Source organism: Xiphias gladius, chromosome 11 (assembly GCF_016859285.1).
Source record: "Xiphias gladius isolate SHS-SW01 ecotype Sanya breed wild chromosome 11, ASM1685928v1, whole genome shotgun sequence".
NCBI classification, from domain to species: Eukaryota; Metazoa; Chordata; class Actinopteri; order Istiophoriformes; family Xiphiidae; genus Xiphias; species Xiphias gladius.
In genome coordinates, this window is record NC_053410.1 from 28,241,907 (window position 1) to 28,268,999 (window position 27,093).

A 27,093-nucleotide genomic window follows, 5' to 3' on the forward strand; every position below is an offset into this window, starting at 1 on the left:
GCATCCTCCAGGGAATCCATCCTGAGTTTGTTGGGACACAGCTATTGTCACACTTAACTAGTCCAGTCACAAATTAGTAGGCCAGGCTTACATCACCTTGTCAAGGGGGTGGAACAAATGCCATTTTATCCAACTGAAATGCTTTACTAAAATTCTTTCAGTAGAAAATGTTTTCGCCAGTTCATTTTGAAAGAGCAACGGCCAACGGGGAAACCCCAACACTCGGCCGGCCGACCAGTAGTGTGTCTTTTTCACGCAGTCAGTCACGGATTTATGCATTTATAGGGCTAATCCCCGCTCTTGCGGTCCAGCCAAAACAGGACACCACTATTATAGCCGTACCTCTCCAATCCAGTTATGGTCAAACCAGATATTTTGCTTGAAAAATAAAATGCAAAACGATGCACTTTGCCATCTCACTTGATGGCAGCATCAAGTGAGATTATTACATATTATTTTACTTAGTCATCTTCAATTCATCCATTTAGTCCAGGTACACAAAAGACTGTTCATTTTTAATAAGAGTAAATTAATAGAAATAAATAAAATCAAGCCTTATTATCAACCAGCCAATTACTTTGAATTTTATGGGGGCCATGGAAGTTGCTGGACAGTCAGTATTCCTTCAGACAGTCTCTCAGTCAGCATGATGTAGAGACAATCTGGAGAAAAAAGGATGGATGAAGGAAGTACTCTTTATTTAGGGATTAATTATTGATGTGTATCACCATAGCGACTTCAATAGGCACTTTAAGAAAATGGTTAATGAGACTCTGTGTATTAGTACCTATTAGTACATGATTTATGAGATGTTGCATACCTAAATGACACACTGACTATAGGGGTTAAAAAAGAAAGTCAAATAGACACATCCTGACATTACTATCAGCCACTATACTGACTCTGTATTGGCTGCATTTGTGTATCCTGACAACCATTTTCTCTGACAGACAAAACTTTTTGTGTCACGCTTCATGGTTGTGCCACGGTGCCTAGCAGTGGGCCTAAACTGTGTACAGCAAGACATCAGATCTTGCCTAAAATCTTTGTTGCATGACAATCTGAAATCTGTCCTGTCTCACCATTTTGAAACAGGTATGGACATCATTTAATTGTATGAAAATGGGGAACCTGAAACCCCCACTGATTTTTAGAGAGCCACTGGGTGGTATTCAGGCTGGCTGTACACTTGTGACTTTATGCTTTAGGTTGTTTTTGCACTAATAACTTTACAAATAAAAAATGGTTTCCATCAGCAGTCCTCAACTAGGATAATAATTTTTGATAGTCATTCTTAATTAACAACTATAGGTGGAATGTTAATTACAATAGGGTAGTTTCAATACAGATTATTACATCACCAAATATTAAAATATGTGTCTTCAATATTAGAATTTAAAGTGTTGTCCGTTTTTTGCGAAAATTCCAGAGAGAGAGAGAGAGAGAGAGAGAGAGAGAGAGAGAGAGAGAGAGAGAGAGAGAGAGTTAGTGTGTGTGTGTGTGTGTGTGTGTGTGTGTTCTCTGCTTGCAGGTTGGGGGTTGGTTAGTGAATGTCAGTAAGAGGAAATGAGACAGAAAGTTGTATCATGCAGCTCACTAAACCTAGTTACAGCTTTTTGCCTGTTAGTAAGAACGCAGCGTATTGGCTATTATCTTCTGTATACAGTTTCTGCTAGTGATTCATGAACAGGACGTAACAGAAACTACTGGTATTTGTCTCTTCAGGTGTGTTCAGCTTGTACGACCATATCCGGAACACGGAACCCGCGCACCTGTAAACTGACGTCATACGTTGGAAGTACCTGCAGCAACTCGTCCAGTTGATCTCAGTCAGTTACTGAAACTACAGTCAGGACTAAAGACAAAGGAGCCAAGACGACAGTTTGTAAAGGAATATATTTAAAATTAATTGACTTTCATTTCGAGGCATATTGAAAAAGGATTTCTAGACAGATGGCGGCCACTCCGTTCGCAGTTACGGGCATTTTAATCGTCGTTTTTCAGGTAAGGTTTCGCTGCTGTCGTTGTGACTTTACATACGGCGTCCACCCTTTTCCGTCGTGTATAACTTAAAAAAAACTGGTAGTTAATGTTTACTTTTACTTTCCCTTTACCTTACTTATTTACATGTGATGGAACCCCATCTGTCTTTTTAGGTACCTTCGTTTATTCTTTCAATGTGAGGATAATTTCGACATCTCACTTATCGAGCAAGCAGCCTTTTTTAATTCAGTAAAACCTCAACGTTTATTAGCCACACACCACTTGCCTCTGCTCTGTACTATACTAAAGTGGACGGAGATAGATGGTTGGGGCAGATGTATTTTAACAAGTGCTGCTTCGTGCATTTAGGCTGATTTTTGACGGGAAGGACCTGAATCACAAATAATTTACAAGTGATGTCTACATAAACGTATCAGACCCCTAACACAGACAGCTTTAAATCGCCATTTTAGAGGGGTTTGAATCCTCCTCTCGCCAAAGAGTTAGTGGTTTAAATCGGGCCTCGCCCTTGTTCAGTTGATGACGTCATCGGCAGGTTAAATTCCAATCCAACATGATTTGATTTGATCGCATGCAAACACGCTTTTGTCCTTACATTTTTTTTCACACCGATAAATTTGAACTTTGTTAAAATAGTTTCTTAAACTCGTGATTTATAGTTTTTACAAAAGCAAATTCGTGTTTGAACACGGTGTCAGCGTCCATCGAGAATTATAGGCCCAGTTTTCAGTTAAAATTATTGATAGACCTAGAGATGAGTAACTGACTACAATGTTGACAATCGATTGTTACGTATTGAAAGTAAAACGCTAAATATGCTAGTTTCAGATTTTCAAATGTGGAAATTTGCAGCAGCTTTCGGCCTTTTTCTGTGTTATTTTAATTTAGTATCGTAGACTTTTGGGCTGTTGGTCAGAGATAACAAACACATTTTAAGACGTTACTTGGGGTTCTTGTAATATACATTTGTAACCGTCTGTTAGAAACAAAAAAGACAGTCTATAATGAAAATATTTTAATTTCAGCCCTATGAGGCATTGTGTGGTGTTTTCCGTCTGTCTACCTCTTATAATAATTACAACAATCACACAAAATGTGTTGTGTTGTACACAAATTAAATGCGATTTTCAACTTTCCACAAAACAGTCCCTGACAGTAATTTTTTTTTTTTTTTTTTTAAATTGCCTACTGATTACACATTATCAATACATCTGGATTATGATTCATTCCTGTTTTCCTTTCCTAGGCCTCAGCTTTAATTACTGCTGAGGAGCCAACATGTGTACCTGGATTTGAGTCAGACATGTTGATTTTCAAAGTGACCAGAAAGCACCTGAGGCAGGGCACAAGACTGGGCAAAGGTAAAACAATCCAGGAAGCTGTTCTCACTTGTTGCCTAATGCACACAGACCTAAAGGAAACAGTTTGGTGTTTGTTTCTAGCATTCAGTATCATAATATATTGATTATTTTTAGTCTGTACCTTCTAGGAAGAACATTTTAGCTATAGAAGAATCTAGACCCCATGTATAGCCATATATTGTAACCATAGATGAAATTCCTTACCTCTTGTAAAGTGCTCTTCTGGCTCAGATGGCCTTCTACAGAGAAGTTGTCCACATTGTTTTCACATGTAGCCAAAATAGCCTCAAGTCTCAGCTTGCACTCACACTGCACCTCATGTAATGCTCTTATCTGTAGGTTAATAAACAATGTCCCTGAGCCTGTTTTGCAGGCCTTGCTCTTCAAGTGGTGTAAATTATTGAAAGAAAAGGAACACTAAATGTTTATGCTTGTGTCAGTTTACTGGAAGAGCTTACATATTTTCTGTTCTTTCGCTGGACTATATCTTTAATAATGGTAGTTTTCTATGTTCATCTTATCATAAAAGTTTTCCACTGTTCTCATTTTTTTCAACTATTTTAATAATAACTTTCAACTAACTAAGTACAATATCTAACTACACGTTTTGATGTGATCAATACGTTTGTCTAAAGGTCATGTTTTTGCTTGTCTGTTTAACACAAGGTTTCCAGTCTGATCTATGTAGTTGTTCAACATTAGTTAAGATCACCTTGGGAGTGGAGCCTATCTCAGTATGCACTGGGCAAACAGTGGTCTGAGCACACGAGAGAGCGTCACCTTTTATACAGGAGCACTGACAGGCAGAGTCTACTGAGAGAGATGTTAACTCTTTTGAGAAAGGAGAGCCAGATTAATCGTTATGTTGTTTAGTGGGTTCTTGGTCTTGATCAGCTGTTTGGTACTGTGTTATTGCTGTTTTACAGTTAAGAGAGCCTGTCTGTTTAGTGGTAATTACAGGGTTTTCCCTAGGTTTCTGGAGTACATAGGCACCGTGGTGTTGGGGGGTGTGTGGTCGGGGTGTTTGGGCATAATGAAAATATGCATTTCCACATCCTTTTGGACCATTATCATTACAATATTTATTAGACCATGAGACATGTTGTTTTTCACAGTACACTCAGACATTAGTAAGGAAAAAAGCTAAACAAATATGCTCACTGATGAAGTGAGAGGCATGTCCTGAGATAATCCTTAACATTTTTGTGAGTGATTGCAAAAAAAAAAAAGAAAAAGACATTTGGTAGAAATAGACTTTATTGAATGGATTTGAACAGCAATTTTCTCATTGTCCCACAGCCATCTGACAATGTAACACCTTACTCCCTCATACCGACATTATTGTTTGGTTGGACATCTTTAGACAGCTCACTTTCCCAGTGGCCGCTAGTCAGCTGTAGCAAGTTGATTCCTTTTTCAGTGTTGTTCCTCTTGTGTAAATATTTTTCTCTTCCAAAAATATTGCATTAATTGTTTCAGAATTACAGCAATTTTTATACGTAGTCCCTCATTTTCAGAGGCTCAAAAATAATTGGCCAGTTGACTGACAATCAGTTTCATGGTCAGGTGTGAACTGTTCCGTTGTTATTTCATGACAAATTAAGCAGATAGAAGGTCACGGGTTGATTCCGGGTGTTGCACTGTGTGAACTTGCATCTGGTAAAATGGGGTCTGAATATGCGGTCAATAGAGGTGTCGATGCAAATGAAGGTGTGAAGGAGAAGTTGGTTTATCATGTATTCACTTTTGGTGATGCGCCTATAGAAGTTTCAAGGTCTCTCCCAGGGGTCTTAGATAAATGTTTTATGAGTCCAGGGGGGGGCCTACCAATGGAGCAGTCTGTCGCCTTATAATGAAAATAATCCAAGCTATGTCTGTCTGAGCTTTAATTTGTGGCCAGTGCATGGGAAGTGTGTTAACACTATATATGTTTCTATCCTATTGGATGATTGGTTTGGGTTAAAGTAAAGATAACTAATTGTGACTAAGTTCTTTGTCTCAAGAAAGACTATAAAGTCACTTTCTATTGAAAGACTCTCCTTTGACTTCTTGTGATAGTTTGTTTGTCTGCTATATTGTGACTTACAATATATTTCACTTTAACCCTATCATCATTTTTTGTGTTTAATTGTTTTCAAAGTCTTTTGTAGAAAATCTTCCACAATAGAGGCCATCATTAGGCTGAAAAAACAAAACAAACCTATCAGACAGATGGCAGAAACTTCAGGATTGTCCAAATCAACATTTTGGTACATTCTTAAAAAGGAGTGCAATGGTGAGCTCAGCAACACCAAAAGGCCTGGAAGAACACAGAAGACAATTTAAGTGTGGATATTCACAGAATTCTTTCCTTGGTGAAGAAAAACCCCTTCACAGCATCTAACCAGGTCAAGAATACTCCTGAGTAGGTAGGCGTATCATTGTCAGAGTCTACAGTTAAGAGATGCCATTTGAATGTAAATAAAAAGGGTTTGCCAGAAGGTGCAAAGGTCCAAATCAGACTTTACCAGAAAACATCTAAAAAAGCCTGCCCAGTCCTGGAACAAGATTCTTTGGACAGATGGAACCAAGATTAACTTATACCAGAATGATGGGAAGAGAAAAGTATGGAGAACGAAAGGAACAACTCATGATCCAAAGCATGCCATATCATCTGTCAAACATGGTGGAGGCAGTGTTATGGCATGGGGCATGTATGGCTGCCAAAGGAACTGGTTCACTGGTGATAGATAGTAGCAGTATGAATTCTGAAGTATATAGGGTCATACTGTCTGCTCAAATTCAGCCAAATGCTGCAAAACTGACAGGGCAATGCTTCACAGTACAAATGGATTGTCAAAGAAAACTTTGTCCACCAAAGTTGTATTAGTCAGGTTTTGTGATCATAACATTAATGCATTTCTTTCGCTTTGTTCTGTAATAAGCATTGTAAGCTTTTAAGATTCTGTTGCATGACTGCATTAAGCTCTTGGGGATCACTAGTGGTCCAGAAACTGTGACAAATTTTTCAATTAAAAGGACTAATCAACCAGTCAAACAAATACAATGACTAATAGTCAAGATAGTTAGTGTTGGTCCTAATTGCATGTATAAGATAAAAAATATCTGTGTATATGATTACACAGAGAGAATTGGCATGACTGAACTAGACTACATCAAGTAACTTATTTATCACAATAACATTTTAAAAAGACTGGTGCCATTCTTTTCTAACCCAGTGTTACCAAAATCAGTTTACTACTAGAAATAAGTGTATTGAAGTGAATGGTTGCACTAGTTAAAAAAAACAAATTCATAACTCAAGGCAAAACAGTAATATTTCCTTAAATAAATCGTTTAGTAGTAGAATTTTTCCAATATAATTTTTTATTTTTCATACACCCAAGTGCTGATGCTGGATGGCAGTTGTCATGTACATGTAAAAATTGCTAAGGTAAAGCCAAAATACTTACTCCAGATGGAGCTCTCATATGTTAGGCAATGTACAACGTGATGCAGGCCATACTACATATTCTATTCCTACCAATTTTGTGTAGAATTTCGCACTACTTTTCAGAAACACTGTTTTTGCTGTAGAAAGTCTTTTAATGCCCCACAAGCCTCTGCTCATTCCAGTACTCCTTATAGTCAGTTATTGATGCTGGAAGCTTACCTGTGATTGTTCTATGGTGTACAAGTAGATAAATGCTTTGCAGGGGTTAAATTAATTCTGAGATGTCAGTGCTTTGTGTTGTGGATGAGTGATTGTCCAAGTAGCTGTAATTTTCAAGTACTGTCCTCTCTTTGGCTGCTAGAGATGAAGTTCTTTTGAAAAATTAAGGGACTAATTAGTCGGGTGATTTATCAAAGTATGAACTGTCTTGTCTTCAATTGCTTCTTTACCAGTAACATAACCCATCAGTCCTGTCCTGGCAGATCTGTCTTGGCTTTACTTGATACTCTTTCATCAACAGTGCTTGGTTGATCAGTCACTTCCTTGGTGTGTAGGTAGGTGAAGGGTCACCTGGAGAAGTCAAACCAGTTATTCTGCTTCCCAACCTGAGCTAAACACTAAATCCCATAATTGTGCATTCACCCCAGATGGAGTCTGAACTACATATTTTTAACAAAGATGTATATGAATAAACTAGTCTCTTTTGATTTAAATATTACTATTATTATATTATCACTTATTATGCCTTAAGTGGTAGCTCCCTGTGACCCAGCCTGTGGGTGCCCACCTACAATTTAAACCCTCATGGATGAGTGGATAATGTGCTATCTATACATAGCTCCATTGCAAAATTTCCATACTTGAAAGTTGGGATACCTGCGTGGTAGCTGGTCGCAGATAGCTGTGATCAGAACCCATGGCACAGTTCGAGTGATTTACAATAGGACATGAACGGCACAGTGATATTTGCCTTTTTTTTCCTGAAAGAAATCGTTGTCACACATATATGACATTGTAGTAGCTAACAGTATCCATTTATGATTTTTGATACCAATTACTTCGACTAGTCTTGCTGGGATTAAATGCTTTTGATCTTTAATATGGCATTTAATTTGATCTAAATACAGTTAAAGGCCATTAACAGTGTAAAATGACCAGGCCAAGGGTAATTTCTATTTCCAAATAATTCTTCTGTTGGCTAAGTTGCATGTTGTAATAAATCAATTTTATTTTAAATTTTCTTTTCCGATCAATACAGGAATACATGGAACTTCTATGTTTCACATAACTATTGCACAAGGTCACATTAATTGCTGAACACATTAAATAAAAATAGCTAATGAAACACACACTCTTGGGGGCAAAAATATAACATGTTCAGTTAAAGGTAGTCATTTGGTAGTTTTGGGTGAACAAGATAGAAAAATTGACCTATAAAAATTTAAAAAAGCTAAATAATTTAGCCTAATTAAATCTTTAGCCTACAAGTACAAACCAGCCAAAAAGTAATGGATCATCTTTGGTGTAGCATATATAGGTTTAGCAGACCTAATCATCCAAGTTTGTTTTTTGTTTTTTTTTGTTTGTTTTTTTTTAACCAAAACACAAGCACATATACTTTGTCTTGCTTTAGTTGGCAGTCTTGTGGGGTGACTGTTTTCCCCATTGCGCCAAATATTTGATCAGATGCTGCACTCAAAGCTGCAGAGGTATTTGTGGGCTGCTATGGACAGTAATGATTTGGTTACCTGCTTTCACCACAACATCATGGTCACAGAGTGCTCACAGCTTCGCCTATGCTGACTGGCTCACCTGTATCATTGGACCTGTATCCTCACCAGCAATCTTTCTCTTTCTCAGCTTGGCTGTCTGCCTGTTCTGCCAATTGTCTATATAGAGACTGACCTCTGGTGGCTTGTGTTGTGCATTAAAATACAGCATATTAAAGGGGACCTATTACGTTTTTCCTGATTTTCTGTTATATATCGTATATAATGTTACAATGTCAAATATCCATATTAACCGTGGCCAAAGTTTCAAATAATGAGGGGAACGTAAGTAAAAGTAACCCTATTAGACAGAAGCTTAGGCATCAGACTGCTCTGAATGCTAGGGTTCCAACATTTTTTTTTTTCTACTTATGCATCGAGCTGACGTCAGCTGGTTTATTATACAGTGCAGGTTGAGTATACAGTCATTTGGTGACAGCAGAATCCCAATTTATGAGCAATGTTAGCTTTTGTATTTCCTGACAGCAGATGTTTTCCACTTCAGTCAGCATTTTATGGTTACGGCTTTAACACGTACGGATGGATTTGACAAGTTGCCATTTCCAATCATTTACGTTATGTTACTAAGGCAGTGTTATGGCATGGGGCATGTATGGCTGCCAAAGGAACTGGGTCACTGATGATAGATAGTAGCAGGATGAATTCTGAAGTGTATAGGATCATAGGCAAAGAAATGGAATATTCTTTACTGGCCAAGTCAGCCACCCGACCCAATTGATCATGCTTTTCACTCCTTGAAGACAAAACTAAAGGCAGAAAGACTAGTAAAAAAGCAGCAACTGAAGGCGGCTGCAGTAAAGGCCTAGCAAAGCATCTCAAGAGAGGAAACTAAGGAATTGGAAATGTCCCCTGGTTCCAGACTTCAGGCAGTCATTGACTGCAAAGGGTTTACATCCAGTTATTAAAAATAATCCTTATGTTTATAATTATGATCCTCTCCCCCCTTATGTGCCAAACTGTATTTACTCTGTGGGAGCCGAACATGTTAGACCAGCCTTCACAGACTCATCCAGGTTAAAATTGGCTAATGAAACACTTTCAGGGCTGACTAACTGAAAGACTATAAACAGAGTGAAAACACTTACTAGCCTAGATACAACATTGTACAATATTGTAGTTACACTTTTACTCTATCCATTCAAAAAGAATATCTGTTGTAATGAGTGAACATGTAATTGTCTAGTCCTGAAAGAATCTTCACTTTTTCAAACCTAATTTCCAGAAAAAAATATTCTTATATCAGGGCTAATATGGTATCCTTTCTATCGAGAGTAGTAGAGAACTCTCAGCATAGTTTTTTCTGTTCATTCGGTTTAGGTGACGTGCAAAAATGCTTAGGTGCTGCGCCTAAGGCTTATAATGGTAGGGAAAACCATGCTATCATCCTCCCTAACAAGTATGACAACAAGTGTCTTGCTTACAGTGTCTTTCTTAGCAGGAGGGATACAATATTAGACTGATCCCCAGTTAAATTATCTTATTGATTGTTTGTGGAACTAATTGTCAAAGAAAACTTTGTCAACCAGAAAATGTTAATGTATTAGTCAGGTTTTGTGATCACAACATTAGTTCTGTTGTAGCTTTCTTCCTGTTAAAAGGAAGTTTTTCCTCTCCACTGTTGCCAAGTGCTTGCTCATGGCAGGAACTGTTGGGTTTCTCTGTATAATATGAGTCTAGACCCTACACTGTAAAGTGCCTTGAGATAATGTATGTTATTATTTGGCACTATATAAATAAAATTTAATTGAGTTCTTGATAATTTATTTACATGAGATAAATACCAGTGCTACGTAATGTGCTTCTCAGAATGTATCCTCGAAAGTGAAATTTCTTCAAAGTTTATCTAGTGAGAAACACTGTTGTTTCTTGAATACAGAATTGTGTAAAGTGCACATTATCAGCTAAATTGTAAACAAATTTTTGGTTATAAAACTGTAGACCTAGGATTTATTTTCCCTGGCAATTGTAAAACAACTAAAACATGATACATCTAGATTTTTTTTAGTTTTACATGTCCAAAACAGTTGAGCAAGTATAGTAAAAACCTGCACCACTATTACAGGCCATTACCCAAGCATAGTTGATATCTCATGCTATTCCGATATCAACTTTAATTATCACTTTGAGCACAGACAGGGCATAAACTGAAAGTCTGCTCACTAATTCATCTGCACTGTTTGTGTTGACAGGACATCAGCCTGATCTCTGCCTATGCATAACATTTAGTTTAGTTTAGTTTAGTTTTTTCCAGTGTACACCTTGTGCTGAAGACTGGCCAGTTATTCCTCTGTTTTCTCTGTCTGTACTGCGTTTGTAATGGATAACTGTTTTTTCTGTCCAAACCCAGTGGGCTTCACTGACTGCACGGACCACACAAAACTTCTTTTCAACAGTGATGACAGCCGTTTCATGGTACAGACAGATGGCATATTGACCGTGAGTAGAGTTTAACAGAATTGATTCAAAAATTGCAGTTTATGATGCTTACCTTTTCAAAATTCTCACACATTATTTGTATTTATTTATTTTATTTATTATTATTATTATTATTATTATTAAAATAATGTAATTTTTGCATGTTAAAGTCCTATGGCTTACTATTTGGGAAACCAATCAGACTGAAAAACAGTTTATTAGGTTTCAGTCAGATCCCCAGTAACAAAACACAAATATGGCTGCAAGTGGCAATTTGCGGGGGTTCTAATCCTTTTTGCACTCAGCAGAAGGAAGCAGCGGACTCGTCCAAAAATTAAAGCTGTGAGCGGGTTTCAGGCTTCACAAAGCTGAGCAAAGTCACATCAGCTAGTTGAAGTCTGTTGAAAGAAGGTGTGAGACCAATCACACACTTGTTTCACCATCAAAAAGCCTGCAGCATTTCAATTATTGCATACTCCACCATTTCAGATTTTGGTTAATACTTGCCCCCAGATCATGTTCACCAAAATTTGGTGAGACTCTGTTCACCATGTTTTGAAGTACATGTTTTTGGTATTTTTGATAAAGTAAGTTTTACAGATTTTGCAACTTTGTGGAAAAAAAATTACAGGCGTTATTGGGGATGGCCTATATCACGAGATTCAGCTAAGTTCACGGAATGTGTGGATATAATGTTTTTTAATGTGCGATGTACAATAGGGTTCTTCCCCCTCAGGGCTTGAATCTAATAATAAATACAGCTGCAGCTTGTGGCAATTTGAGCCCATTCGAAAGAAAAATAATAATAAAGCAACCCAAAAAACCTTTCAGGGTTAGAACCCTAACTTAGATTCAAAGACAGTCGAAGTATTAGTGATATCATTAAACTGTATACAGCCCATGTGAATTCCAGGATCTAAATCTGTCAGCAGTAGCTCTGTTTAGAGAGCATGTGTATGTTTGTCTTTTTCTTTACCTACACCACATACTGAGATTTAGTTGAACAGCAACAACGGTAGCTATGATCACTGTCGATCTACCCTAGACATGTTGGTGAAGAATATCAGACTGTTCAAACGCAGGTTCAGTATGCCAAAGTTGTGTCATGTAAAGAACTGTTTAAGGCACAAAATGTTACCAGAATTTTGGCCTTCACTGATGAGTATGACCCCCCCCCCAGTTAAAGAGAAACGTAGTTCTTCACGGAGGACACCAGGACTTCGTCATCCAGTCCTGGGACTCAGAGGGTCACAAAATGAATGTTCCAGTCAGGGTATTGCACCATGGACATCACCAAGAACATCACCATGGCGATCACAGACACCTCAACCATCACAACCACCTTAATGCAGTGGATTTTGCTAATAACACAGAGGTATGATTAGAGACAGTGTTGAAGGGACATGAAGAAAACTTGCAGATCCATTTGTAGTCAAAATAAAAACAATTTAAAAATAATAAATTTAATGGAAACTATGGTTTGCAACTCCCACATGCATAAAGGGCCTTGGACAATAGAAACCTTGTTAAAGAAAGTTTTACAGTGAAAGGGCTCTGCATACAAAGACTTCCATTCCATTTTCTTAGTATATGTCTAGTTGATAGCTATGTTGTTAAATACATATTATTATAGTGTAAGCTGCATACTTAGTGGATGTTAATGTACAAATATCCTTATTTTTCTACACAGCATCATTATTTCAGTATTATATGTAATTTCTATACCTGTTTGGGTGCAGGGTTACTTGGGGGAGGACCCTATTTGAGCTCACATTGGATAGGAGGTGGGGTAAACCTTGGATACCTTGGACAGTAACAGGGTCATGGTAGTCTGATAAAGCGTTTTAAGATAATGCTGATGCCTACTGTAGGATTGGAGCATTTCTTTGCAGTTAGTCTATTTCTAGGAGTTTTGTAAATCCCTTACTGACTAAATATGTGCATGTTTTCCTAGAGTGCAATCAATCCACAGGTACCTGTTCTGCATTTCCCCAAGTCTGTTGATGGGCTGAGGAGGAGGAAGAGAGACTGGGTTATACCTGACCTCAGTGTTACTGAGAATGACAGAGGACCCTATCCCCTTAAAGTATCTCAAGTAAGAGGAACTACAACCCCTTGTGACTGAGAATTTGATACCAAACTGCAATTGAATGTTTGATTCTGCAAAGGATGTCTCTGTGGTCATTTAAACTGCAGTCTCACTGTGGAAACCGTTGCTCCTCCCTAAATAAAGCCATAATTACAATTATTTATTTACCCCAATTTACCTGAACTTGAGTTAAAAAGTTAATTACGTTGTGTCTAAGGACAACAAAGTTGATTTATTATGACAATGATTTAAGAATTTTGTTATTAGGAGAAATCAAAAGGTTGTTTCCTTGAAATAATGAGAGAACTAAGTTGTTCTCAGGTGCGCCATGGCTGATGTGATGAAACAACGGTGTTATCCATAGATCATGAGATAATTGACTTGATCTTAATAACAGGATGTCGAACCAAGCCACTCTTCATTTCTCTAGCTCAGAAATTTAACAGAAGTCAAGACCTCCTCACTACTTCTTTACTGCAGTTAAAATAGTTTTGCAACATTCAAACTTTGGTTGTAGTCAATGCGAGTGCTATAACTCAGACCCGGTGTGTTTTTGTCCAGATCCGTTCTAATGAAGATAAAGTAAAGAAGATCTATTACAGCATCACTGGTCCAGGCGCTGATCAGCCTCCTGCTGGCCTTTTCACCATGGACAGAGACACTGGTAACCTGTATGTCACACAGCCACTGGACAGAGAGAAGGTGGCTAAGTACACGGTAAGCGACCTCTCTGATGTAGATTTAATTTTAAATGGATGAAATTGCTATTTCTACCCATCAGTATACACTCAATATTCCATAATGACAAAGTCAAAACATGTCATTAGATTTTTTTTTCAAATTATTTAAAATCAAAAACTTCTTTAATTGCTTTAATTATCCTCGATGTGTCTAGAACTTTATGGAGTCCGCCTGTGGCAAATTGAATTGATTGGATATAGTTCAGGAAGGCGTGCGTGTGCATGTGTGTGTGTGTGTGTGGGGTTGCGCAGTTCTCACTGCGCATGTCAGGAAAAAAAACCAAGCCATTAAGTCTAAATAACTCTCTGTAGACCTCCATGATAAAACTGTGGCAAGCCATAGATCAGGGTACGGGTATAAAACCATTTCTAGAGCTTTCAGTGTTCCCAGGAGCACAGTGGGTTCAATAATTGTGAAATAGAGAGTTGGCCATCTAGCCAAACTGAGTAGCCAGGCAAGAAGGGCCTTGCTCAAGGAGATGACCAAGAACCCAACGTTCAGAGCTCAAGAAGTCATCTGCAGAGATGGAAGAACTTGCCGGAAGGACAACTACCTCACCAAAAGGCAAATAACAGCCCACTTGGAGTGTGCCAAACGGCATTTAAAGGACTCTGAGACCATGAAGAAAAGTTTTCTCTGGCCTGAGACAAAAATTATTCCCTTTGGGCAGATCCAAACAGTATATCTGATGAACACCAGGAACTACTCATCACCAGGCTAATATCATTCCTAAATTGAAGCATGGTTGTGGCAATGTCGTGCTGTTGGGGTGTTTCTCAGTGGAAGGGAAAGGGAGACTGGTCAGAATTGAGGGATGGATGAATGAAGCCAAATACAGAGTGTTCCTTGAAGAAAACCTGCTCCAGTCCACAGGACCTGAGACTGGGGCAGTGGTTCCCCTTTCAGCATGACAATGACCCCAAAGCATACAGCCAAGGCAGAGATTTGAGTGACTTTGGGACAAGTCTCTGTCCTTGAATGGCCCAGCCAAAAACAGACTTAAACCCCATTGAACATCTGTGTAGACACATTAAGATGCTAGTTGCAGATTGATGGGCAAAAATGTCAATTTTGTAAATTTTTAAGATTAAATCTACAATACATATACTCAATACAACTTAAAAATTACCATAGAGCTGAATCAACAACCTGTTGTCAACAATCGAATTTGCAAAAGTAAAAAACAAGTTTCGTAAATTGGTATTTATTACAGAAGATTTGTGTCAAACAAATTATGCTAAGAGATGTTTATACAAAACAAATAAAATGCCCACTGAATTAAAAACAGAGATTTCATATGTGTAAGATCACATTGCCCGTTGCAATCTGTAGTTTCAATACAGAATAGTTATCATCTTTAGGGAGAAAAATTAATTTCCATGCTGACAACTAGACAGAAGTCATTAAAAATAATCAAAGATGCCCTGTGGAGTTTTCTTGTAAACCAACAAAAGTTATGCTTACATTCAGTGTTTATCACCAAGCATTGTGTGTATCCTTGATGTCTAATAAATGTGTTCATTGTATTTCCTTCCTTCTAAAACATTTGAAAAGCTGGTATTTTTTTTAAAACGTGTTTTACAATGCTGTATTGTTCACATATATGTTTAGTTGCCACCAATCTTAGGCAGTGAATAATATCTTTATGTTACCACAACCTGCAGATCAGTGATTTAGTGTAAAACCAGTGGCTGGATAGTGCATCACATCTCCTGCACACATGCTCAAGTGATGTGGAATGAAAGCATCTAGATGAATTATTCTTGCATGTACAGTATTATAATACAATTTTTTTTTTTTTTTGCCTGTGTACAGTTTCAAGCGCATGCTGTGGCAGATGGTTCAGGAAATGCTGAGGTCCCTATGGATATTATAGTGCATGTAATAGACCAGAATGACAACAAACCTATTTTCATTCAAGACACCTTCCTGGGAGAAGTTCCTGAGGCCTCACCAGAAGGTACTGTCAGTGAATTTTATTTAAGCCTGAAAAAAATGTTGGTTGGTGTTCGCCATTATATTTCACGTTTACTAGAGAAAGAAGCTGGACAGAGCTGCCAATGTCTGTCCTAAATGTTGATATAATAAAATCCAGGACCTACACCTACTACACAGCGGATGTGCCAGTCTTGAATGGGACTTTATCAATGTAACTTCTGACCCAAAAAAATAATGTATTTGGGAATTAACAGGGAATTCTCTGGAGAGGGTTATGTTGTGTGTCAGATAGCCAAATCATAAATAACTTAGGGCACTGCTCAGGTCATTACTCTTATCTGGCAGTTGTCTAAATCTGCTTCCTGTATTCTATCTGTAAATTGCATCATAGTATTTAGCCTTTTATTATTAATCATTCATTTTTTTATATTTCATGATAATTTGAGCCCACTGTATGAGGGTATAATAATTCTCACAAGACATTGAGACAAGACTAAAAATGACTGGCAGACTGACATACTTGCACACCACAGTCACCAGAGGGCCTGTACTTCAAAGCAGGATTTGGGGTTAGCAAAGCAACTCCAGGTTTAACCCTGGGTTTTCAGGGTTATTACTGTGGTTCACTACGTACCGGGGTACATTGCCATGGTAACCTAAGCTGCTTCGGGGCAGGTTATGTTCGAAATAACACATCAACGCATATAAACACACTGACAAATCAAATCTTGTGGAACATCACCATTCGTAAAAGATCCCGTGGAGCAGGAGTGGAAAGGCCCCATCCTGTCTTCATTTAATTTTTGCCCTGTAGGCTGCAAGCAATGTCAAAGCCATTTCACTGTGCTTTTGTATACCGATACCATCCTACAGCAGAGACTGATTGAAGGACTAAAGCCTTGTACAAGATACGAAAGTAAGCATACTTAGCGCTTTGAATTATGTTTGTATATTTATTTTTAATTTGTTCCCAAGTCCAAATATATTGCTGGGGTTGCGGCTATAAGACCATAAAAATACATCTAAGCAACACATTAATTTAATGGTCTACGCAAAAGTAATTGTAGTCAGATCTACTTTTGCCCTAATGATGGGACAGGAATATTATAAGCCTATTAAGGTCACAGTAGACTTGTTTGTTTGCGCTTGGTCATAAGCTGTAAATAATGCCCTTTTTATGTGAACACAATCAGGAAAACCTAGGTGGACATACGAAGTTGATAACTACCGTCTTGTGACCATGTAACATGATTGTGGTTTTTGGGTTTAGTTAAGCCAGATAACAAAAGGATATCCTGGCTAAGTTTAACTTGCTTCGTAGTACAGGCCCCAGGTGCATGGTTATTGCTCAAAAGAAAACTAACATACTCTTGCCCCTGATGGCCCAGCTTTATTTTTTAAATAACCTCTTTAATTAAATTTTGTGAATACTTTGAGAAGCCTCTTTACTTGATTTACAGTTCTGAATTCCCTCTGTCCAGGTTTTGAGGTGATTACAGTTGAGGCCAAAGATATTGACCAGCCAAATAATGACAACTCAGATATCCGCTACCATATTGTGAGCCAGGATCCACAGTTGCCCAGTAATGCCCTGTTTAAAATCAACCCAGTCACTGGAGGCATCAGAGTCGGTGCCAGTGTGCTAGACAGAGAGGTGAGGACTTTAAAACATATTTTGCCTGTCTTAGCCTGCTTTCACACTTAACTGTTGAAATGATCTGTGTTTCGATCAAAGGTCTGTTTTCCCCTTTGATTTGGTTCAGTTAGGCAAGAGTAAATGCTTTCATGCAAGCTCTGAAAGCTCACGATTGCAAACAACCGCACCAAGTCCGACTGAAATGGTGGTTTTTTGGTCTGCTTACAAACTTGTACAGTTTGTTTACTGTGCAAACTTGAAGTGGTCTATATAGGACTAGAACTGTGTAATAGTAGGTATGTTACATTAATATGAAACTATTTCACACAGTCGCGCTCTCTTAATCGTGCGAACTGTCATAGCCATCTGCTATTGGCTGTCCTTACAGTTAGGGGTGTAATGATTAACTGATACCTATCTGGAAATCAATACTTAAGAGACCTAGGACTACACTAATGCAAAACCAAAGATTCCAGGTTTCCCAAGAGAAATTGTTTAGCATAGGTGGAACACAAAAACCAAAAGTCATTTGTTTTGTTTTCTTTTGACATAATAAAATAACTTAAATGAGGAGTTTAGTATCACCTTTTCATCAATAAGTCAGGCCTGGCATAGAGTTAGGGTTTTTTTTTCCCCAGCTGATGAGTTAACCTCATTGTATGTCTCTTTCAACAGAAATACCCAAAGTACACTCTGGTGGTACAGGCAGCAGACATGGTGGGAATAGGGTTGACTGGAGATGCCAAAGTAATCCTCACTGTAACAGATAGCAATGACAATGCTCCGGCCTTCACTCAGCCCTCTGTAAGTACAACGTACCAGTGACTGGAAATTTGCATTTTGCTAAAACCCTTCCACAAAGAGCAATTGTTCAATAATAGCTTAGTAACCGTGGCTAGTTTTCACCATGCTGAAGCATTGTGCATTGGGCTTTAGTAAGAGCTATACTTAGGTACAGTAATTTTGCTCCTGTACACCACCGCAATGTATTTGAAATGAAGCCATCAAGATATATTTGAAGCTTAGACTTTAAAGCTTAATTCAAGTGGTTTAACAAAGATATTGCTTAACCGTTTAGGAATTACAGCCATTCGTATACATAGTCCTTCATTTTCAGAGCCTCAAAAATAACTGGACAATTGACTGGCAGCCAGTTTAATTGCTAGGTGTGGCTTGTTCCCTCATTAGTTCATGACATATACATCACATAAAATTCCATTTGTAAATCTGTTGCCATTATACATACATGTTGCACAAGAATAAAAAGCTTGACAGACAGCAACACTAACTTCAGAAGGCCGGGCTTAGCCCTAACAGTCAGTTCATGCATGGTCAACTGTAAGGCAACAGAAGGTTTGCAGGAGAAAGTAGCTGAACATAGTCATTGTTGGTAATGTAATAGGTTGTAAGCAGTAAAGACTGATCCTTTTTCATTTTACTTGGTAGTTTAAGTGGGATTGGATCTTGATTTTTTTTGGATCTTTCTTCACATATGGTGACACATGCTGCATTAAAAAGATCTGTGTGATGTTAGAGGGTATTTTTTTAAGCCCTCAAGTATAAAGCGAGTAAACTATGTCAAAAGGAGAGTTCCACAGCTGTCCAGGGAAGTAATAAGCTAAACAGACAATGAAATTAAGGCCAATTAGAATGATTCTTTTACTTGTTTGTTAGCAAGAAACACCACTGTCCTTTTTTCCAATGCTCATTTTCTGTTTTGCTCTTACCCTTTTAAACACATCTTTCATTCTCACAGTATGAGGCTACGGTAGCAGAAAATAAAGTGGACGCTCTGGTCATTAAGATGTCAGTAACAGATGGTGATGACCCACATTCCTCAGCCTGGAATGCCAAGTTCAAGATTGTTGATGGTGATCCTGAAGAACTGTTCACCGTGACAACAGGAAGTAACAAACAAGATGGAATCATTACTACTGCCAAGGTAGGAAGGTAAAGCAGGAATCTCAAACAGTAGTAACAGTAGTAATTAAATACAAATCAGTGTTTAAGTGATTTATGTTTCAAAAAGTACAAATTTTTTAGTTGTACAGCCAAATAGGTTATAAGAAATTTGTCTGATAAATAAATGTGCTTTATCCTATATCCAACCAGGCTCTCGACTTTGAGAAGAGCAACAAGCACACTCTGTTGGTTGCAGTGGAGAATGAGGTTCCTTTTGCTATTCTGCTGCCCACTGCCACTGCCACAGTGGTGGTGAATGTGCTGGATGTCAATGAAGCTCCAGTCTTTCATCCAATAGAGAGGGTTGTGTCAAAACGGGAGGACCTTGCTGTCGACAGTGATGTGGTGCAGTACACTGCTTCTGATCCAGACACTGCACGCAAACAGAAAGTCATGTAAGATCAAATTATGATGAAAATAATACCTTTCTACTTTGAACATGTATTTAAAGGCAAGATTATCACTGCTAGAAAAATTACAGAAAAACAAGCTTAAAGCCGCGTCCACACTGAAAAAGCCCTGCTTTAAATGGCACAGCGGGTGAGTGAAGTCCAGTTGGAGGAACAGATTTGTGTTTAAAAGCTTATTAGACACTAAAACACAGCACAGTGGTCTGTAATACTCACAGATACGATTTTACAACGTAAAATTATCACAGCGGTAACTGTTTGATGTTTCGTAGCAATGATCTCATCATGAACAGCAGAAATACAGGTTACCTTAGGTTATCTGTCTGCAGGTTGCACCTTAAGTTGGTGGAATCCTTGTTGGAAACGACTCATCCGTTCATCTCATGTTAAACTCTCAACTGTTCTTCCTCCCACAGTCAAAGTTCGCATCAGCAAACACTCAGGTTTCTGTCGAACAGGTCCTAGGCAGAGTTTCTTTTTAGACCTTTTCAATCAGTAGCTGTCAGTATCCAGTGCATCATTTTGCTTTTAAAGTTAATAGAAGTATGAATTCCCACTAAAAAACTGAGCATTTAGCCAAAGAAAAGTAAAATATTAAATGTTTCTAGCTTAAATTGCTCCCATGTCCAAGCAAAACACATTCATTGCATATTAAATATAAGCTGAATACTGTTTAAATTACATGATATTTGAATGCCCCATTGTGAAGCACATTTTTGTAATAAGCTTTTTTTGATAGCATTTACATTATTTACTTTTGTGATTGTACAGGTATAAAATAATTAGTGACCCTTCAGGCTGGCTGAACGTGGCCAAGGAGACAGGCCTGATCAAGGTGAAAAGCAACATGGATAGAGAGTCCCATTTTGTCAAGGACAACAAATACACAGCACTCATTGGTGCATACGACAATGGTAGGTGGGAGGCAAGACTTGCACTTGCACATCTGCTTTTTCGCAGGGAATGAAACATACTAACATGATATTAAGGTTTTAAGGGTGTTGTCTTTTTTTGATGAGAACGGGAAGCCAAAAGCTTTTTTGGACATTACTGTGTTCATGCTTAACATTTCAGGTCTACAGAGTGTTAACCCAAATGTACAAATGAATTGTAAAAATGTGTTTTAATCACTTCATCTCAACCAGTATAACTGAAAAGACACTCTTTGCTTTTAGCACACTTGGGAAAAGCTTTTTAAAAGTGCAAGAGTATCTGCTATCTTGGAAGTTGATCATTTCTTCAGGAGCAAAAAACTTATCTGATTATGGACTTCAGAATTCAGTGTATTTTGCTCTCCTGATGTGTTTTTATATGTGTATGTCTGTCATCTCACCAGATGAAGTCCCAGCCACAGGAACTGGTACTCTGATCATTCAACTTGAAGATGTCAATGACAATGCTCCCATCGTTGAGGAACGTGAAATCACGGTGTGTCTCATTTACCAAATGCTGTACAGTTTAGATGTGTTTGATCACTTTATATGCAGATGAAATTTAACATGGACAAGTTTGTAGTGTAGAATTTATGTTCTGTGATTAATCTCACAATGTGTTTTTTCAGGTGTGCAAAAAGGAATCAGAACCTCAGCTGCTTTCAGTAACAGATAAAGATGGACCAGGCTTTGCTGCTCCATACAGTGTCTCTTTACAGGGCATGTCGAAGACCAACTGGACAGCTAGGATGAATGACTCAAGTATGTACGCTATTAATACATGACTGAAAATGAAACATTTTCTTTTCCCTGGGGAGTTTTTTTATACACAAACATGAAATAATGCCATCCCATCAAATAGTCAGCTCCAGAAGAAAGTCAGGTCATTTGTGGAAAACATTTTTTAAGGTTTTAGAAAGTCGGCATAAAAAACATGCAAAATGTAACTGGATCAAGAAAGAGAATAAAAATGTTTTGTTGCTCACTCTTGTCCATTGTTGGTGTTCTGTTTCAGATAACCAAAAAGTTGATTTTTTTTTTTTTTTTTTTTTTTTTTTTTTTTTTTTGGACATTTTAATATATTAGGTAGTGCTTCCTCCCAGTTTACCACAAAAAGATGCTCCAAAGATTAAATACATATGGGTCAGAGATGCTTAAGTATAGGTATAAGATTAGAAATCGTTTGCTGAGATTTAAATGATTGGAGAGGCAATCATAGCATGGGAGTAGGCAATGCCTGAGAATATTAAGTAGAAAAAAGCCCTTTGTGCTCCATATTTAGAAGGCAGCTATTTTGAAATGGCCAAGATGCGCTTTGGAAAAAAGGCAGTCATAAAATTTGTCTTCCATTTCGAGCACATTTGTGAACATAACGCTGGAACTCGAAAAAAAAAAAGGCAAATTCAAATGACATAATGTGATATTAACAATCCAGACATTATAAAGTAATTTTTTCTTCTATTTTCCTCTTTGTTTCAGAAACAGGAATCATCCTAAATTTAGTCACTGAGCTGGCCAGTGGAGAGTACACTGTGGTTCTGAGGGTTTCAGATAACCAGGGTCTGGAGCAGGACAACACCATCCAGGCCAAAGTGTGTGACTGCACTGGGAAATTTGTGTCCTGCAATAACAAGATTGTAGCTGGCAATGACCTGACCGTAATCCTGGGAATACTGGGAGGCATCCTGTTGCTGCTCAGTGAGTCTGATATTTGATTTTAGTTATTGATGGAAATATGCTTAACATAATTCTTGGGACTGTGGATGAAAATTATAGCTTGTAAACCAAAGAAAAGTTCTGAATCATATCTTTGATTGCATCATAAAGTGCAACATATTTCTCTAATAGTTCATTGGCACCCAATGAAGAACCTAATCTTGATGTGTGTTTGATTATGGTGCTGTCAACTTGGTCTGTAGAACACTGTCTTCTGACCAGCAGTGGGCAGCAAGAAAGTCTGAATGTTCTCTGAAAACTGCTATACAGTTTTACCATTCTTACCTTACAGTGTAAGGTATATTGTACCTTCAGTGTAAGGAATATGTTTGCTTTTTATTTGGATGTCATAGAACAATTTGTTTTGACGAGTTAACATAACAAAACAGCACTAACTTGATAGCTTCCACTAATGGATGACAGTTTTAAAGCATAAGGCTGGTGAAATCATGCATTTGTTTGGGACTGTTTTCAGTGGTGGATTAATCGGCATTTGATGCTTTAGTGAGTATTTCTGCCTTGTATGTGGGACTGAGTCAAAATAAAGTACAGTATGTGAATTTATGGTAATAAAAGAATATGTCACCCAATGAAACAGTGTGACTCACTGATTTGTTTTAATAGTTTTTGGACCACGATGGATGGAAGAATAAGATATATCAGGCTTTGAAAACACATGGTACTTTTTTAGTAGAATAAATTCAATGTTTATTTAGGTATTTGTTAAGAATAAGAAAAATATATAAAATCTCCTTTTTAAATGATTGGTCCAGTAGTGACCATGGTAAACTCTTCCTCTGGCTCAGCTCTCATCACTTCACCTTAGCTTTCCTTTATAATGGTTGGACTTAATCGTGTGGGTTTGTTGATTAAGCTTTGTTCTCTGTGTTCAGTGCTGGTGCTGCTGCTGCTATTGTTCATAAGACAGAGAAGAGGAGAAAAGAAGGAGCCTCTACTGCAGGACGAAGATATTCGAGACAACATCTATTACTATGACGAAGAGGGAGGCGGAGAGGACGATCAGGTAAATGAAGACAGAGGTTGGGACTGATCGCTTAATGATTAGACTCAATCAGATTCATATCATACAATTACAGTAATCAAAGCATTACATCAAAAGATAAGGATACATTTTCAATCAGGAAATCAATTCAGCAGTGATTAGGGCTGGCATACAATTCAATATTGTCCCTTTTCTCATATGTCACTGAGAACATTCTATAACCATAACTCCAGGGATTTTACACATTAAGCATTTACACATACTAATAAAAGGGGAAATGCACTCAGTCTCTTTACAGATCTGGGGGTATAGACCTACTACTACATATGTGAAAAAAGTTTTTTTTAAAGCCTTTTATATTTCCAGAGGGAGCTGTGTGAAGTCTGATTATTGTCCTCAAGTGATGTCACTTGAGTCGGTATCAGTTGGGTCTGAAGACTAAAAGTTTGAAAAGTAAAAAAAATCTGGGGATGGGGAGTTAGAAAGAACTGAGTTTACCAGACTTCTGTACACTGCTCTTCATCTCAGCTTGAGGCTAGCGGCTCGAGGTTACATTACACACTACCAGCATAACATACCTGAATCTCCAACCTGAACTGTCCTGTGACCTGAACCGACTGTGTTTTCTATCAGGATTATGATCTCAGTGTTCTCCACCGTGGCCTGGACAACCGGCCTGAGATATTCAGGAATGACGTGGTGCCAAACTTCATGCCGGCTCCTCAGTACCGGCCACGCCCCGCCAACCCAGAGGAAATCGGCAACTTCATTGATGATGTGAGTCAAAGATTCAAAAACTAATCCAAACATATTCAATTCCAATATTTAAATTCTGTCATTTATAACTGCTGTGAAAAATTAGCTTGTTGCCACATTCATTATTCCAAATTCCACTCCGTGATATACTTTAACTGAAACTGAAAACTTTATTAAAATAAAACTTTCAGTTTCCTTTTATCAGAGCGTTCACACACAAATATATATTCTTCTCTTATAGATTATGGTCAACACAAGCTATAAACTTCTCACCTTGGGCCCTATGATGCTGGTTTTGGTGTTGTTTATGGTCATGTTTATTTGTCATGACATGATTTTTTTTTTTTTTTTTAATATGGTTTGATTTGTTGCGTCATCTCTCTCTCGAATTGATGCTGTAGTATATAAACAGATGTTCTATACAACGAGAATCTATATCCTCTGCTCCACTCTCAGAACCTGAAGGCAGCCGACAACGACCCGACAGCGCCCCCCTACGACTCCCTTCTGGTGTTTGACTATGAGGGTAGCGGCTCTGACGCAGGAAGCCTCTCCTCCCTGAACTCATCGAGCAGCGGAGACCAGGACTACGACTGCCTCAATGAATGGGGACCCCGCTTCAAGAAACTGGCCGACATGTATGGAGGAGGAAAGGATGATGTATTATAAATGTATCAAAAAACAAACAATACGTATAGGTGGATGCACCATATGGCTGTGAGAATATTAGATTGATGTAAGCATGAACTGATAAATGAATGCATCCCAAGGAAAAGGCTCTCAGCCAGACAACAGTAGGCTCTCAAATGTTTATTTTTTTCCTATGTGTGGGGATTGTGGTTTACCTTTCAGTGCAGTCCTATTAGCAATTAACCACCCCTGCTCAAAAGCCAGTGGATGTTTTTTTTTTTGTGTGTGTATGTGTGTGTGTACAGGAGTTCCCTATTTTCAATGGTTAAGCTCTGTCTGTCTTTTAGATCCCTGTTTGACTTCTAGGCTAAAGACTAAATATATTGTGTTTATTTTCTGTTCACTTAGTTCAGGAGCCACATCTTTAGTCTCAGTGTTGGTTTTATATATTTTGATATTTTAGCTTCCCTCTTAGCTTACTGGGTGACACTGGACACATACAATTGCATTGGTAACATTTGTGTAATTTTGACAATGTATGGTACTTTACTTTTTTTTTCTTTTTACATGGTTTTTTTTTTTTTTTTTTTTTTTTAATTTTACATGTTTTTCTATGTAGTTTGCACTACTGCTACAGTTAAATTTCATTATTTTGGATTTCTGTTTTGAGGAATGAAATTACAAATGATCAAGGTGAAATCCAGGTAGCCAGCCAATGTGACATCCCCTTCTGAGGGTGTGGTGAATGAGTTATCAATAAATGCTTTTTAAAAATGATTGGTAAGCATCTGTTCAATTGACATCTTTATTACATTGCAATGTCTAAACACTTTTTGCAGTAAACTCCAAAGGTACTTTATAATACACTGTTTATTTTCAATTTTTTTATAAAATCAACTTAATATAACGGTGAATTTGTGAATGGTCTTTTATTTCAACAGAAAATTAGTCTTTCACTGTAAGTACATTAGACATCCAGAATTAAAGCAGCATTAGTAACAAAAGTAATGCCAGAGAGAGAGGAGTTCTACAAAAATCTCAATATGAGAATAGAATGGCACTAAGTAGAGCGCATACCTCTGCCAAGGCCAATGTCAAACAACATACACCAGACTTAAGAGAAAAAAAAATTAAATTAAAAATGGGTTCTGTCCTGGCCCATGCCCTATCCCTTCACCAGATTTGATGCAAATCGGTTCTCTAGTTTTTGTGTAATTCTCCTCCAGGCGTTGTGGGTAAATTCCTGTTGAAACAAGCAAACATAGACATGACAATACCCGACATTCAGTTCATGGCATCTGATGCGTTACACTGTACTGCCTATGTGTCTGATGGTCCAGATAAGGAATATGAATGTGATTGGTATGAAAGAAGTGCAGATAAGTTGAGTACATGTATTGATCAGAGGATAAGTGCGCAGTTGGAATGATTGTACCCAATGACTACAGAAAATTTTTCTGCATGTATGACTCATCTACTCACATCTCCCTCACCAAAGGGCAGTGGGTGAGATGGGAGGATCTAGGTCTCTGGGTTCAGAAATGTAGAAGTGCTACAGACTGGAAAGTGGATGAGAAAATGAGGAAACAATATGACAGTGCCCTTAAAACCTACAGGGACAGATGCGGAACTTCCATATATGAGCATAGAGGAGTACAGTTAGTACCAGAAAGAGTTGATTTCACCAGTATATCACAAGAAGCCTTAACAGCAGAATCAGAACAAATACGGGACGTCCAAAAACATTTGAGGTGATGTCATCACACCAGTCTTTAACTCAATGGTGGAGAAGGGGATTTTAGTTCCCTCTGACACATTCCCTGTCAGATCAGACCACCAGGTGAGCCTGATGATTGTCAATGGACTTGAAAGCAGTAAATGCAGATGTACATGCATGAGCACCAAATGTACCAAATCCGCACACGATATTGTCTGAAGTTCCACCCGGCAGCAAATACTTTTCGGTTGTTGATTTGGCAAATGCCTTTTTAAGTATACCAGTAGAAAAAGACTCACAATACTGGTTTGCGTTCTCATTCCAAGGTAAAACCTGGACGCGGGCAAGCATTCCACAGGGTTTTTGCGAATCTCCTGCGATTTACAACACAGCACTAAAGAAATGTTTGGAACAATTAACTCTGCCACAGGGAAGCACACTTTTGCAGTATGTAGGTGATCTTTTAGTGTTCCCCCAAAGACCATGCATGCAAAGAAGACACGCTAGCGCGTTGAAGCACTTAGCAAAAAAAGGAACAAGGCCAGCTTGAGGAAGTTACA

At 38.1% G+C, this 27,093-nt stretch overlaps 1 protein-coding gene across 2 annotated transcripts; it reads left to right on the forward strand.

Moving 5' to 3' along the window:
* The first annotated feature begins 1,545 nt into the window (after window positions 1-1,545).
* Window positions 1,546-25,406, forward strand: cdh1 (cadherin 1, type 1, E-cadherin (epithelial)). 2 transcript variants are annotated; one of them, XM_040139879.1, is made up of 19 exons: window positions 1,546-1,622; window positions 1,726-2,004; window positions 3,251-3,365; window positions 10,936-11,024; window positions 12,184-12,378; window positions 12,958-13,098; window positions 13,654-13,809; window positions 15,649-15,793; window positions 17,253-17,425; window positions 18,083-18,211; window positions 19,164-19,349; window positions 19,520-19,764; window positions 20,551-20,693; window positions 21,116-21,207; window positions 21,341-21,473; window positions 22,191-22,409; window positions 23,321-23,451; window positions 24,064-24,207; window positions 24,643-25,406. In XM_040139879.1, the coding sequence occupies exons 2-19, from the start codon at window positions 1,954-1,956 to the stop codon at window positions 24,853-24,855; spliced, it is 2,700 nt and encodes an 899-aa protein (XP_039995813.1). In that variant the 5' UTR covers window positions 1,546-1,622; window positions 1,726-1,953; the 3' UTR covers window positions 24,856-25,406. The 2 variants fall into 2 exon arrangements, with proteins under 2 accessions (XP_039995813.1, XP_039995812.1); XM_040139878.1 differs by having other exon boundaries at window positions 1,552-2,004.
* The last annotated feature ends 1,687 nt before the right edge of the window (window positions 25,407-27,093 follow it).